The 15953-nt window shown below is 44.6% G+C and overlaps 2 protein-coding genes across 3 annotated transcripts; one reads left to right on the forward strand and one right to left on the reverse strand.

The window, feature by feature from the left end:
• Positions 1-959: 959 nt before the first annotated feature.
• phyhd1 (phytanoyl-CoA dioxygenase domain containing 1) lies at positions 960-10393 on the forward strand. Of its 2 annotated transcripts, XM_071927619.2 has the most exons (11): positions 960-1041; positions 6548-6706; positions 7054-7129; positions 7213-7260; positions 7342-7397; positions 7482-7544; positions 7722-7743; positions 7913-8041; positions 8379-8495; positions 9878-10004; positions 10192-10393. In XM_071927619.2, exons 1-11 carry the CDS (start codon positions 1009-1011, stop codon positions 10238-10240), a joined length of 879 nt encoding a protein of 292 aa, XP_071783720.2. In that variant the 5' UTR covers positions 960-1008; the 3' UTR covers positions 10241-10393. The 2 variants fall into 2 exon arrangements, with proteins under 2 accessions (XP_071783720.2, XP_071783721.2); XM_071927620.2 differs by lacking the exon at positions 6548-6706 and having other exon boundaries at positions 968-1041.
• A 98-nt stretch (positions 10394-10491) lies between these two features.
• dolk (dolichol kinase) lies at positions 10492-14210 on the reverse strand. The gene has a single exon (XM_071927628.2). The coding sequence runs from the start codon at positions 14133-14135 to the stop codon at positions 12564-12566; it is 1572 nt and encodes a 523-aa protein (XP_071783729.1). The 5' UTR covers positions 14136-14210; the 3' UTR covers positions 10492-12563.
• Positions 14211-15953: the final 1743 nt, after the last annotated feature.

Here is a 15953-nt window from a genome sequence, read left to right on the forward strand (position 1 = left end):
ACCTGGTTTCTGCTCTGCTCTGTCCCTGCCTGGTGCTCGCTCTCTCTCTCTCTCTCTCTCTCTCTCTCTCTCTCTCTCTCTCTCTCTCTCTCTCTCTCTCTCTCTCTCTCTCTCTCTCTGATGCCTGCATTAACAACCACTTTGTCATACAGTTCACAGTCTGAACTTACCTGTCAACCAACCTCTCCCTGCCTGGCTTTGGCTGTCTCTCTCTGTCTCCTCTCTCTCTGATGCGATACCTGTATTGACAACCACTAAGTTATACTCTTTTGTTCTGTTTTTGTACATCATGGCTATATTTTGATAATATCACAGCTTACCTGGTCACCTCTCTCCCCGCCTTGCCTGGGCTCTCTATCTCTCTTTCTTTCTCTCCGACTCCTCAATTAACAACGAAGCTACAGTGAAAAGGGATGTAAGTCCTTATTTGCTATGAAGGGAACTGACAATTTGCAATAGAACATTAACGTTACATGTTAAGCTAAATGGCATGTCGTGTGTTTACTAGCAAACATTATTTAACGTTACTGATGTAACGTTAACGTTATAGGCTAGTTTCGTCAGGGCGCTTATGTCGCTGTTTCTTTTCATCTCCGTTCAGACTGCTGAAAAGTGTTAGGGAAATTAAAAACTTACGGTTCTCGAAAAGTAATGACATTACTGTAACGGCAGCCAACACTGGTCCTGACCATAATGCAACTAGCCGGAGTGGCCTCACGATGTCGCTGTGATTTATTGGCAGTTGCTTGCGTTTAACTGGAGGACGCGAGCGACACCCCGAGGTCTTTCTGGGTACTGCACACCCACGAGGGGGAGTGGCGGAAGAGTCAAAGTCCAAAATCCTATTATCGTCTCCGTACGGTTACAGTTTAATCGAAGTAGACGGGTCCTTCACATGGTCGGAAATCACCCGGATGAAACACACACACACACACACACACACACACACACACACACACACACACACACACACACATATCGTAGCTGTCCCTCTCAGTCCAGTCCGGCATGGATTTTATGACAGATCGTGATCTGCAAAAGGTGAGCATCAAATTAAAAATATGCACTCCTAAACTAACACTTAAACCACGGTATACGCTGTGCTGTACGATCCCGTAGTTAACGGTTTGGGGTGTGCTGGGACTAATGACAAGCCACTATAATACTCTGATATATAGTGCGTCTACACCCTATAGTGTGTATGTGGCACTCAGTGATGAGTGGATAGTGAAGTTATCGTAGGCTACTTAATAGTTTTTCATTGTCTCCGTTATTAGTAATATTCCTGCGGGTATCATAGTTTATAGCGTTTCTGTGATATTTGTATAGCATCCTCCTTAAGTTTGTAGGACTAATAGGACCTATAGCCTAGTTCTGTTTCATAAAGGAATGCTTGAACGTGTGCACATTTTAATGAGTCTCAGCAAGATGAGTCGGCATCGCTTAATTGTCTCTGGTCCCCTCCCCGTTACGCTTAATGATGATATCTACAGCAGATTAGTCGCCCTTAACCGCTGGCTGGCCAAGTACTGTGAGCAACAGGGTTTTATGTTTTTAGATAACTGGCCCTCCTTCTGGGGTAAACCTGGCATGCTTAAGACTGATGGCATACACCCTACTGGGTTGGGTGCCCACATTTTGTCTAGGAACATGGACAGGTGCTTGAGGCAGGCATGACACACTCCCCTAAAGCATGTTGGGTCGCAGGTTGTTAGACAGCCTGCTAGGATTTCACCTAGTGCGGGTTTGGAGTCTGATAGCTCAGGTAGCTTAGTGTATCCAATCTTGACTGTGTCCCGCCCTCGCCATGCCACCTTTTGCCATCGCCGAGCCAAACATTCTCAGCATAACCTTATTCATATCAACCCTTCTGGCTGCAGCATTGACGCTACAACGAACTCTATTGCGTACTCGCAAATCAGCACTGTATCCCTTCCTCGTCTCTCCTACCGTCGTCCTCGGCCGCCGCATGGAACAAAAAATAGTAACGTAATTGAGATTAAACCTATTCGCATTGCTGAGCGTCCCGAACCTACTAGCAACACAAAGCGCATATGTCTCGGATTCATCAATATCAGATCACTCGCTAACAAAGCCCTGCTGGTCAATGACTTAATTAAAGAACATAGTATTGACATAATGGGATTATGTGAAACCTGGCTAAAGCCAAATGATGCTCTTCCATTAATTGAAGCTTCCCCCTCTAACTTCACCAACTCGCATGTCGCTCGGACATCTAAGAAAGGTGGGGGCGTTGGCCTAATCTTAAATTCGAGTCTGAACCTTTCTCCAGATCTAAGTAACAAACTCTCATCTTGTGAGATGCTCACTATGCGCCCGTCCATTCCAGTTAGCATGGGCCTCAACCACTCTGGTATCCTGCCTTTCTACCTAATCATCCTTTATCGCCCTCCTGGGCCCTATTCATCTTTTTTAGAAGAATTTTCCAATTTCCTCTCTGACCTTGTAATTCGTACGGATAACATCCTAATTATCGGTGATTTCAATATTCATCTAAATTGTGAAACTAATCCACTTAGCAAAGCTTTTTCGTCCCTAATTGACACTTTTGGCTTTACTCAGTTGGTTCACGAACAGACCCACTCTAGCGGCAACACTCTTGATCTGGTCCTCGCTCGTGGTATTAACGTGTCAGACTTAGAAGTTTTGCCGTATCCACCGGCATTATCAGATCATTATCTCATTAAATTTCAAATTGCTCTGCCCTGTCGGCATTCCAATCCAGTTGATACCTACAGCATCCGCCGTATTGATACTTCGACAACTACAAAACTTGCTGATCTCCTACCTAAAACTCTTGCCTCTCTCTCTGAACGAATTGGTTCCCTCGACGAGTTCACGGATAACTTCAACTCTATTCTAACTGACTCGCTTGACTCTGTTGCGCCCCTACTCATAAAAACCCGCCGTCTAAAGAAACCGTCGCCCTGGTTCACTGATGAAACTCGTGCACAAAAACAGGCGTGTAGAAAGCTAGAACGCAAATGGCGGTTATCCAAACTCGAGGTCTTTCGACTAGCTTGGAGCGATAGCCTATTGACTTACAAGCGTACGCTCTCCGCCGCTAGGGCCTCCTACTACTCAGATCTTATTAACACTAATAAAAATAACCCGAAGTTTCTATTTGACACGGTAGCAAAACTTACTCGTAAACCCTCCCCTGTAGCGAGCTCTCAATTTACCGCGAATGACTTTCTTAATTTCTTCAATCACAAAATTGACTCTATTAGAGATGAAATTAGCAATTCTTTACCCACCGAGGGCGTTGATCCCTCTCCTAATCGTGCATTAGCTCCATTAGAGACCACCGCCGTACTCTCGCAATTTGAGACTGTCTCCTTAGACATCTTCTCTAAATTAGTACTTTCCTCTAAATCCACAACCAGCTTATCTGACCCTCTTCCTGCTAAATTGGTTAAGGAACTTCTCCCAATATTAGGCCCCTCCCTACTCAATATCATTAACACCTCTCTCTCCTCTGGCATTGTGCCCTCGTCCTTCAAATCAGCCATAATTAAACCTCTGCTCAAAAAATCCAACCTTGATCCGGATGATCTTAATAACTTTAGACCAATCTCCAATCTCCCCTTCCTCTCTAAAGTCTTGGAAAGAATAGTTTCTACCCAACTAACTGACTACCTCTCGTGTAATAGTCTCTTCGAACCCTTTCAATCTGGTTTTAGGTCTCTACATAGCACTGAGACTGCTCTCACAAAAGTGGTAAACGACCTACTCCTCGCCTCAGATTCCGATTCTTCTTCTGTTCTTATCTTACTTGATTTGAGTGCGGCATTTGATACAGTCGATCATAATATTCTCTTAAACCGCCTAGCGAGCGACGTTGGCATCCGCGACTCTGCGCTTTCCTGGCTAAATTCCTACCTATCTGACAGAACACATTGTGTCTCACATAAAAATACTATATCTGATTATTCTAAAGTTAACTTTGGCGTACCGCAGGGCTCCGTGCTCGGACCTTTGCTTTTCTCCATTTACATGCTACCTCTTGGTGAAATCTTTCGCAGTTATGGTATTAAATTTCACTGTTACGCGGACGATACTCAAATTTACATACCAATTAGACCTGACGACCGCTTACAACTTTCAAACCTAGAATTATGCCTAATCGCTGTCACCAATTGGATGTCACTAAACTTCTTGCGACTAAACGCCAACAAAACTGAGATGCTAGTTGTTGGCCCAAAAACCCAACTACCTCTTGTTTCAGACCTTACTCTAAATTTTGGGGATTGCTTAATTACCCAGAGTCCCACAGTTAAAAACCTTGGCGTTACGTTCGACTCAGCTCTCTCATTCGATGCTCACATTAAGGAAATCACTAAGATAGCATTTTTCCATCTACGTAATATCTCGAAAATTCGCTCCCTACTAAACACGGCGGATGCTGAAACCTTAATTCACGCTTTTGTTTCATCAAGACTCGATTATTGTAATGTCTTACTCTCTGGCCTACCTAACTGTAGTATTAAAAAACTACAACTTGTGCAAAATGCTGCTGCCAGAATACTAACCAGAACTAGAAAATTTGACCACATCACTCCTATCCTAACCTCCCTTCACTGGCTCCCAATTCAAGCCAGATCTGACTTTAAGGTGCTTCTGTTAGCTTATAAATCGTTACATGGGCTTTCACCATCATATCTATCCGACCTCATCATCCCTTATATTCCATCTCGTGCCCTCCGTTCGCAGGACGCTGGCTACCTTATTGTCCCTAGAATCAAGAAAAAATCAGCAGGCAGTAGAGCTTTCTCCTACCGAGCTCCCTATCTCTGGAACCAGCTACCTCTTACAGTCAGGGAAGCTAATTCTGTCGAAATCTTCAAATCTAGACTCAAAACCTATCTTTTCTCGCAATCTTACGACCTACCTTAGCACCGCTGGCCTGGGCTCGTCACAGTCTTCTCTCTTACCCTAGCCTAGATAGTATTTATATAGAAATTTGCCGTTGGGAACATAAGCATAGGGATGCCCTCTGGCTACACTGTGTCTAATCACTTCCTATCTGCTGTCTGTATGAGCGTGTCTGTGCCCAAATACGTCTGGGTCTTGTGCTGCTTCTGCACAGCTCTGTGTGTGTGTGTGTGTGTGTGCGCGGCTGGTTTTCTCCTCCCTTTCTCAGATTCCTCTGACCCTGATGGTCTTCGGTGCTGGCCTTAGTCCCATCCCTAACGCTGCTCCCACCTGGATCTCTCTCCGTGTGTTCGTTGTCTTTGTGTGTACCTGTCTCCTCCCCCTTTCTCAGACTCCGGTGCAGTGCAGTGGTCGCCAGTGCATGCCATAGTCCCATCCCTGCTGCCGCTCCCACCCGATGTGCTCTGACTCCGTGTGTTCTGTGTGCAGCTGTCTTCTCTCCCCTTCCTCAGATTCCGGTCCAGTGCTCCACCTGCCAGTGGACAGGTGTTGCTCCCGCCGGTCGTTGGCGCCGGCCTTGGTCCTGCTCCCACCCAACGTGTCTGTCTTGTGTTCTGCTGCTGCTGCTTCTCCCCTTACTCTCTCCCCCCTTCAGACTCCGGTGCAGTCCAGTGGTCGTCAGCGCCGGCCTCGGTCCCTTCCACATCCCTGATGCTGCTGCCCCCCGTGTGTCTCTGACCCTGTGTGTTCTGTTTGCAGCTGTTTCCCCCCTTCTTCTTTACGTGTGTGTGTGTGTCTGGGTGTGTTGTGTGTGTGTACGCGGCTTCCTCTCTCTCCTCCTCTCTGACTCCAGGTCAGTGTTCTACCTGGCAGTGACGGGTGCTGCCCTGGCTCTTCGTCGTCAGTGCTGCCTTGCCCTTCCTTTCCGCTGCTCCCTCCTGGACGCTGCTGCCCTCGCTCCTTTACTGCTGGCCTCAGCCCCCCCCCCACCGCCGCATGCTCCTCCCCTTCTTTTGTCTCTCTCTGTTTTCTCTTGTCATCATTGTTGCCCATGACTCTGTCAATGTTTTGCCCGGCACCTATTGCACGCTAAGCCGTCCCGGGGGGGGATCCCTATCTGCCTCAGCCCACCCAAGGTTTCTTCCAAATTGTTTCTTGGGAGTTTTTCCTTGTGTGCATTTAGGGTCTAAGGCTGGGGTGCCGGGTAGGTTAGGCTATATAGAATAGGTAGATTGTTTGTCTCGCTAAATCTGCTCCTACCTACCTTGTGTTTTTCATCATGCTGTCCTACAAAATTTTGTTTACCACTGATTGTGTTTAGTTAGACCTAGCTAGACACACTCTCTGTAAAGCCCTCTGAGACATGCTTGTGATAAAGGGCTATATAAATAAATAAACTTGAAACTTGAACTTGATTACATAACGTGCTGCAGCCAGAAGGGGTCTGTTCACTGTAAAGCACACCACCAAATGCAGTTAATAATGTCATCTCGTTTATCCTCCTAAGTAACTAAAGCAGGAGGCCTAACTATGCCTTCACTTTCTAAAGAGCCTCTGCCATTTGACTCTGAGGATCAACTTCCAGCTTCATGTCCCATATCGGTGTGAAAGGGTGAACCTGACTCAACAGCACTTAACTCCCTGTTGACAGTACGAGCAGGATGGGTATGTGGTTCTGGACGGGCTCCTGACCTCCCAGGAGTGTGACGAGCTGAGGCAGAGGATGGCAGAGATAGTGGAGCGGATGGACGTCCCGGAGCACTGCCGCACCACCTTCTCCACCTACCATGACGAGCAGCTCAAAACACAGGTAGCCAGCAGTGGACCAGGCACTGTCACATGAAAAACATTCAAAAAAAACATTCAAAAAGTTTCAATGGCTGCCTCACAATTTTATTCCACATTATTTTTCACTCATGCTTGCCATTGTTATGCACTTAAAGATGCAGGTAAGGGTGTTTTGTTGTGTTCACAGTTGTGTTCAGTCTGTAGGCAGCTGTCTCTCCAGCGCTTCACAGTACTTGCTTCCCTTCTGGCACAGTAATAGCAAACTTATGTCAACAGTCTAGTCAGCGACAGTCGAGTCTGTCTCTCCCCTCTGCAATGCAATCATTCCCCGGTGGATCAGGTGACTGACATGAACCCTTTGATCCCCAGGGGAATGCTGACTATTTCATCACCAGCGGAGATAAGATCCGCTTCTTCTTTGAGAAAGGAGTTTTCGACGACAAAGGTGAGTGATGTTGCTCTGTCGATTCTTTTCGGTAAAGGTGAAATGTCAAAATGAGATGGGTAAAAGCATCGCTCCACTTGCAGGAGAATTCGTCGTGCCGAGAGACCGCTCGCTGAATAAAGTTGGACATGGTGAGGAAGCAAGACATTGAGCAGAACATTTAACAAAGGCTCTCCCAAGGACCCAGTGTAACTCTGCTCTGTTTCTTTTAGCACTCCATGCCCATGAGCCTTTGTACAAAAAGATTACACATTCACCCCAGATTCAGGTGGGTTAGCTGTTAATCATATCAGAGAACGGACGTCCTGCGTCAGATAACCAGCACTCACACCAAATGTTCATGTTCTCACAGGGTATCGCTAAGAAGATGGATCTTAAAAGTCCTGTGATACTGCAAAGCATGTACATTTTTAAGGTAAAGCACACACTCCCTCTCTACTGTATTTCTTTCATACACTTTTCCTGCACTTCTGATCATTCTCAAACATCTGAGAAATGTTTTACAGCATTAGTTTGTGCAACAACACTGCAGGGTATCGTTTGGGATAAGATGTCACTTTTCTTTCTCTCTGTCTCTCTCTCTCTCTCTCAGCAACCAGGGATTGGTGGGGAAGGTAAGAAAGCAACATTGATCCATCGCATCCATCAGTTATTGATAATGATGGACATAGTGTTAACTTCAAGGTCTATGGCATTTATCATGTCAAGACACTTTTTGATGACCTTATGCTCAGAGCTCAATAAACATCTTATAAATACAGCAGGTTGCTGTCTGTTCCTCAGTGACGCCACACCAAGACGCCACATTTCTGTACACGGAGCCACTGGGCAGAGTGACGGGGGTGTGGATCGCCCTGGAAGACGCGACTATCAACAACGGCTGCCTGTGGTTTATCCCAGGGTCACAAAACGGTAAGCTCACAATACAACAAACCGCTCACTGTTGCTTCACAACTATAGGGAAAAAAATCTAACAGTACCAAATACTGTATATGGCAATCATCTTGCAAAAAGTTTATTTCCCCCTCATATGCTTCAGTAAGTCAAATTAGAAAGGGAAAAGACAGGTATGTCCTGTTTTAACCATGTTGCTCCTTTTCATAGTTAAGTGTAATGCATAAAAACAGGGGGAAAAAAAGTTCTGGACGGCAAGAAGTTATTGGCCAAGCGCTAGCACATCATATTTAGTGTAATGTACTCCAACTTTTTATTTTATGTTATTTTTTCAATCCTCCTCTGCTTTCCCCAGGTGGCATCTCTCGGCGTATGGTCCGCACCCCAAAGGGCACGTATCCCCTGACAGACTTCACTGGTAGAGAGCAGACCTACGATGAAGACAAGTTTGTTGCTGCACCTGTTAAAAAGGGTAATTCACAATTCACCAATCTCATTAACGTTAAGGGGGAGCAGGACTGGTGCTTGAGGAGTGAATATTTTCAGGCACTGTGCAAAACTAAGGCTGTGTTGGGGATGTACGTATGTGTCACGAGGCAAAAGTTTACAATGGGGTCCAGAGGCACCCATGCATTTGCAAGGGTGGAAGTAACTAATTACATGTACTCACATTACTGTAATTGAGTTGCTTTTTTGTGTACTTGTAGTTTTTGAGTCTTTTTTAAAGTCAGTAATTTTACTTTTACTTAAGTACGTTTTTACTGAAGCATTGTTCTTCACTACATTTTAAATCACATCCATTACATAGTATAGATTTTGTGGCTCTCCATAAGCACCAGAAACTGAACAATCATAAATTGACAAATTGTGAAGCCATTCACGGTGAACAGTGTTGTGGAATTTCTTCTAAAGTTGATGAGAGTGCTAAGACTCTAAGAAATGACCACTACCACAGGGTTCAAGATGTGATGGGACAACGTTCTTTATTTGAGAGCTCTCAGAGAAGTCGGGTTAACAAGTTCCAACAGTGTGCATTGTCACCCCAGTTCTGAAGGGTGATTTTTCCTCTCTTCCCTTATATTGTAGAAAAATGAAATTCTTTCCCATGGGAGTCTCCTGTTATTGGTTAGTTAAGCAAACATTTCAGTGCATCGTTGTTAGAGAACCAGACACCTCTGTAAGCTTCAGTTAGTTTACTCCTACGTGTGACCTTGGGCCTTATCTGTTAGTGGTCACAGCCTGGTACACGGCATCTCTTAGTTGGCTGAACACACACATAATATTCTTACACTAGAAGGATACATAGTAGTTACACACATATGCATGATATAGGCCTACTTTACTATGAAATGAGTATTTTTTTCTCTCACAACAGTCAGTCAGCAAAGAAGAGGAGAGTAATCTGGCTTTATTTTGTTTGTGCACTTTATTTAGTAATTTCTAATTTTTCCAATGAAAAGAATAGAGTTTGAACTCCTCTCATTCTTTTAGAATTGCATGTAAAAGGTCACATATAACAACGTTCTCTTTTCTAAAACGTAACTCAGTAACTTTTACTCAGAGTACATTTTAAATTAGCTACTTTTTATTTTTACTTAAGTAGATTTTTACACCGGTACTTATGTCAGCCAAGTAACAATACTTCAACTTGAGTAGGACATTCTAGTACTCTGTCCACCAGTCATGCACTGAGAGGGAGTTTGTGGCAGACCTCGGTAAAGGATAGGACTCAAAATTATGTCTAAATGTGTATTTGTATATTACAGAGTAAAGCTGTGTATTTTGACAGTGGTCAAATGCAGTAGATTCACACTTTATTCATCTATCGTGGATCTATCGTCTGTCTGTGTTCAGGCGGAGTCGTCCTGATCCACGGGGAGGTCGTGCACCGCAGCGCCCAGAACACCTCCGAGGACTCTCGCCACGTCTACACCTTCCACATCATGGAGTCCCAGGACACCCGCTGGAGCCCCGACAACTGGTGAGAGTGACATCAGCATTATGGGAGTCTGGGCGCTGATTTTCAGGCTAGTCATGTCTTTCCAGCAGACGAATATCACTATAAGCACTTGTGTGGGTGTGAGAGAAATGAAGTCCCAAGATATTAAGACTCATCTTTTTTCATCTCTCCTCCTCATTTGTTTTTTCCATGTTTTTTGACCTGAAAGGTTGCAACCCACAGAAGAGCTCCCTTTCCCGCCCCTCTGCGCTAAATAAAGGACGTGTTTCGACAGAGGCACACTTTCCTGAAGAAGGACCAACATGCATCAGCAGTTATGTTTTGTTTCCTGGCTAGTTTTGTAATGGCTAGTTAATGGCTTATTCACATTCCTGATGAATTTCTTAATTTTTTGTGACCTGAGAAATCTTTGATAGACTGTAAAAGAAATATTGATTTGAATAAACATTTTTACAATTTTGTTGTGTTCAACTCTCCATTGACACTCCACAAAATAACGGGTGCTTAGATCTACTTTTATTGAGGTTCTCCTGATCAACACTGTCACCAAGTGCAGGATTATTCCTATTCAACATCAGTTTCCATGTTTGTGTGGCAGACTCATATTTTCAGTTTACTGAATCTGTTCAAATATTGACCAACACAGACAGCAGTGAGCATTTCTATGGTCAAGTTCGTGCATTTTAAGACATTTGGTAGATGACAAACATATAAACCGAATGTGTGGGTGAATATAAACCACAACACGCAAAACCCAAATCTTGTTTATGTTACAAATAAAGAAACTTGGAAACTTAAACAGAGACTTCTCAGACACTTTGAGATAGCAAAGGATTGCTCATGTTTGTATAAACCAAAGTCCAATCACTCAGTCAGTCACACAGGTGCCTCCTCTCAATCCATAAATGAGTATTAAACAAATGACTTAAAATAGGAGGAGAATCTTTCTTTAACTTGAATGAAATTCAAACATTTAAGCATAAAGTCTTTAATGATGCACTCAACATGCAATACTAGGTTTTCAGGAAAATGTAGGGATGACGGCAAAAACAACATACTGGTAAGACCATGCTAATAAATTGTCATTACAACATAAAAAAAACCCACCAAGAACTTTTACAGATAAAGATAAACCAAATGGCATGTTAATTCATGCTGAAAACCCCCCCCAAAAAAACATGTTTCAGGTAATAAATATGGCATCCTCGTCTCAGAATGCATAGCATGATTGTGAGATTAAGCCTGGTGACCATTGAGGATATTTCTGTAAAACATATTAAATAATGATTTGGCTATCGCTAAACAAGTTTGCCATAAAGGAAGGGACAAATTAGGCTTGTGTTCATTATTTTGGCCTAAAGCATTTCTTCAGTATCCAAACAAATGTGGGATTCCAAGGCTCAGTATCATGAGGAAATGTCTCAATGTATAGGTTTACTACTATATTTTGAGGGTCCCGTCAAACCACAGAAATATTAAGCAAAAGAAGTGATTTTACCGAACAAAAATATACTGTAGGATAACTCTGCATACAAGTTACAGTACAGGATTTCACATTAGTGTCATGCAGGAGCATAATGAGTTGCTGCCCTATCGAAGTATTAACCCGCCCTCACAACTAGTTGAGAGGGGCTTCTTGACAAATACCATGCTTTCAACTACAGTATCTACAATACTAGGTAATGTGAGATAGAAAATATACTTCTTAAGGCAAATATGTTCAGCAGTAAGTCCTTCACATTGCCGTGAGAGAGGCAAAAACAATATTCTAATATAATCAAATGAAATGATTGATTAAAAAAAGACATATCAAGAAGCTCACTTTAAATAATGTTCTTCAAAGGCTTTACAAAGGCATATATCCATTTGCAAAAAACGGGACAAGATAGAAAAAAACCCCACTGATGATCAAAATGTGCCATTTTAGCAGCGTCTGTACCATCCATTAAGTCCATGGTTCTTTATGTGTGTAAAGGACATTTTTCCACTTTGCTAAACTCCATCTCCCGATACATAATTCAGGAGTTGTTGGTGTCAGTGCTCGAGTACCGCAGAGACAGAACTGTGACCCACAAAGAAACCTCACACCTCCGCTACAGACGGAGCTCAAAGAATAATATTTAGCTACTCCTCTTCACATTTCTCAGCAACATACGGTATGTTGAAACGGTCGTCTCATTCCTAAGCAACTGATATTGAAATGGTTTTGTGAACAGAACAGACTCTAATGTCATGCTAACAGCACATCTGCAGCCATCAAGAGCAGAATTTTTAGTGCCACCTTGCTTTGTTCTCATTATTAAATCAAGCTAGTTAATAATTACCCAGCTTGATTCAGCTGTCATCGCTCCATCTCCTTCTTGTGCTAGACACAGTAACTCCCCTTGTTGCTCAACTCAACATTTTCTTAGCGAGGGAGAGGTCCATTGATTCCTAAAGGGTTCTACGATTTCTACTATCATATTTTTCTTCTTTTTTTTTCCACTTTCACCATTCCTTCCATCCCCCAGCGAGGGCTGAGGACAGGGCGAAGGGGTCTGCCGGCCCCCGTTTTTGTTTTGCACCATCTGTCCAGTCCAGTTAAAGCAACAGCAGGATGAAGAGGTAGAGCGGGAGGAGGAGGTTGTCTATTTGGGAGGTGTAGGCCTCCAGCATGGCCACCAGCGTGATAGAGCCGACAATCCAAGAGTAGGTGGAGTTCAGATTAATGCTCCCATCAAAGATGAGGAACATCGCCACAGCAATGATCTGGGCGAACACGGATGTCGCGGTCCCCTCCATGGTTTTCTTCGTGCCCGGCCAGCGAATCTCCCCCATGGTGCTGCCGAACACGGACGCCACGGTGTCCCCGACCCCCACGGCCAGCACACCCGCGTAAGGCACCAGGCCGCCCGCACCGGGAAGTATCCCCTTCGGAGCGCAGGGCCCGGGGAACAGCCATATGGGCAGAGACATGCCCAGCAGCAGGTAGATGTGGGTCAGGATGAGAGGCCCAGAGTCCCGCTCATCCAGGAACAAGGTGAGCAGCTGCCTGAGGAGCTGTCCCAGTGGCCGGATACGGAAGTACCGCACATACTCCAACAGCAAGAAAACTGCCAGGCAGCCCACAGACGCCACGTGGAGCAGCTGCCGGTCGTACACCAGCCCCGGGACATAGGTGGCCACCACAATCAGATGGAAATACTTCCTGACAACAGTCGAGGCCTGGTGCTTCTTCGACCCAGACTGGCGCTGGTAGTTCTGGTGCAACACAACACAGGTGGCCACGCTAGCCAGGAGCACCCAGTACCCCAGCAAGCAGAGTCTTCTCTCATTTAATGTGACAAAGTCCAGCAGCCACATGATGGGGTGCCGGCCGATGAACAGGGAGAGCCACGGCATGAGGATTCCCAGACCCAGAACGGCTGTCATCATGTGGAAGAAGAGCGAGGACACCCAGGTCTCAGACTCCATGAAGCAGAAGAGCAGGGCAAAGAAAACCCCCAGCAACAGAGAGCCCACCACTACCACTGGAAGGAAGTAGTTCACCGGGTCACCTTTGACCTCTGCCAGGCTCAGGGAGCGCTTGATGAGCTGGTTGACGATGAAACTGATTCCTCCAACGATGAGGAGCGCCTCTCCAGGAGTGAAGCAGCGTGGCAGCAGGTAGAGCACAATGAGGCTGAGATAGACGAAGATCAGCAGTACCTCTAAGACCTCGATGACCTCGGACACGGTCAGCGTCTGTTTGGTTGTATAGAGGATTGCGCTGCCTGCCATGCCTGCGATCACACAGGTGTTTGTGGGCACCGGCCTTGTGATGCCCAGCACAATAAGGGACAGAAAGAGAGCCAGCATCATGCCTGTGACGGTGATCACCATGGAGAAGCGCTCAAAGTAGACGTTCCCTGAGGCAGAGCACTTCTCTCGTAGCACTAGGCCCAGCAAGGGCATCACCATGGAGGCCGGGACGATGCCGCTGTTCGCCGACGGACGGAACTGAAACACGGCGCCACCCGACCTGAGCAGGCGGTCCCATTTGTGCTGTACGTAGAAAGCTTGGATGAAGAGGGCTATGCTGCACCAGGAGTGCTGGTTCCAGACCACCATGTGGACACACAGGACCACTGCCAAAACTACAGTAGACTCCACTAACACCGGGTTGATCTGCATGGCTGCAGGGTGGAGACAGGCAGGGAGGGAGGAGGGGCGATCTGAACAGATGCTCTGAAACAATGAATGCTGTCTTCTGTCAGTTCCTCTCTCTAGTGCACATCATCATGTGTCAGGCACTCTTCACTCACCGCAGAAGTCTTGATCTGTTAAAAGAAAAATTAAAACGACACAATTAGTCATGTTAGCATTCTGAGCGGAAATGTATGAATCACCACAAAATGACAATATACCAATTTGTGAAGATAATTCTATATATTTACCTAAGTAATTATACTATTCTAAATTACTGAATTTAGCATTTTGAGACTATTTGTTCTGGAGGCACTGTAATAAGTCCATGAGTCATCATGGCTTATCCTAACACTGAACTTTGGTCTACTATCATGCTTTCTGTCATGAACTATGGCCACACTGAACATTCACCCATGTTTTGTGCAAACCACAAAACTGTCTGGCAGATGAATGACACCCCAAGAGAAATGCCTGCTCTTTCCTCAGCCTTAGTTGCAACCTTTTGTTCTTGTGACTCGAGGTGGGGGTGGAGGAGGTTGGACTGACTTTCAAGCCAAATTACCACTGGAGATGACATTAGCGCCTGGACATCATATCTGACGAATGTGATGAAAAGAAAAACGTCTATACTCATTTTGGATTTACCACATCCATGCTAATGCAGCCCACCGGGGCCGGCTAGCTGTCACTGAAGTGAGAAATGCAGCCAAGCCAAGGATGCTGCAACCCCGGCCAGCTTCTAGCTAACAGCAAAATGCAGCTGACTCCACCGAGTTAGCATAGCGCTACAGAGTACTAAACTACTGCCGGAGTGAAGATTAAATTAATGTCGTACAATGCGAGTGTACGTACCACATAGGTGCCGTGTTGTCTGGACGGAGGTGTGCTGTGAGAGGAAGCGGTGTCCGTCCTTTTGACAATTTTCTTCCCCCTGTCAGCAGCAGCGCTTCTCACACCCAGTAGGAGGTGGCCATGTTTGACAGCCAAGTCACGTGGTACACCGACAAATATCCGTTAAAGACGTGATTTTCATTCTTTTGGGATTTATTATTTCATATTAGGTAATGTGTTATGATTTAGTGTTGTTAAGAAAGCGTGTATTATCGATTAAAAATATTTTAGATTTACGTGTGGATCGGGTGCGGGTCAAGTAATCAGTCACGAGAGAGAACTTTCAGATCGGTAGGGGAGGAGTATGACAAGAATTAAAGAGAAAATAGGGCACTCTTTTGAAATTAGAATATAAAATATGAATACATAAAATATTAAACATGCATAATTGAAAGAAGAAAAATATGTTGGATATTGGCTATTCTGTCAATAACTTGTTAACAAAATATTTAGGGGCACTGTGATGAATGTATTTGATATGTGGAACAGTTTACAGTTTACTGGCTGCAGTTGAAGTGAATCTTTTGTTTTGACCTACAGAGGGAAATAATATGCCTGGAAGCGTTCAAACTGCCACAAATTCATAGGAAGAAGAAGCAGTAGGAGCAGCAGCAGAAGAAGAAGAAGACGAAGAAGAAGAAGAAGAAGAAGAAGAAGACGAAGACGACGACGACGAAGAAGAAGATGCAACAGCAAACAAATTGTTTTTGATGTCAGTAAAACTAGTAGGCCTATATGATATTAATTATTATTAATAATTAAATTAAGCATAACAATTTAACATTAGAGGGCCTTCTTGGGAAGTCATCAAGCAATATATAGTTACATCAACAAATTCTTAAAAGAAACTGGTTTAGCTGAAAGAATATAATTCTATTCTATTTTTTTTCCTGCATAATCTCCTGGTCCACA

The sequence above is a fragment of the Centroberyx gerrardi genome, chromosome 2, assembly GCF_048128805.1.
Source record: "Centroberyx gerrardi isolate f3 chromosome 2, fCenGer3.hap1.cur.20231027, whole genome shotgun sequence".
Taxonomy (NCBI): Eukaryota; Metazoa; Chordata; class Actinopteri; order Beryciformes; family Berycidae; genus Centroberyx; species Centroberyx gerrardi.

Coding starts and splice junctions, on each gene's coding strand:
- phyhd1 (XM_071927619.2), top strand. CDS start 1,009: ATGGATTTTATGACAGATCGTGATCTGCAAAAG. Junction 7,744..7,912: donor ACCAGGGATTGGTGGGGAAG/GTAAGAAAGCAA, acceptor TCTGTTCCTCAG/TGACGCCACACCAAGACGCC. Junction 10,005..10,191: donor CGCTGGAGCCCCGACAACTG/GTGAGAGTGACA, acceptor TTGACCTGAAAG/GTTGCAACCCACAGAAGAGC.
- dolk (XM_071927628.2), bottom strand. CDS start 14,135: ATGCAGATCAACCCGGTGTTAGTGGAGTCTACTGTAGTTTTGGCAGTG.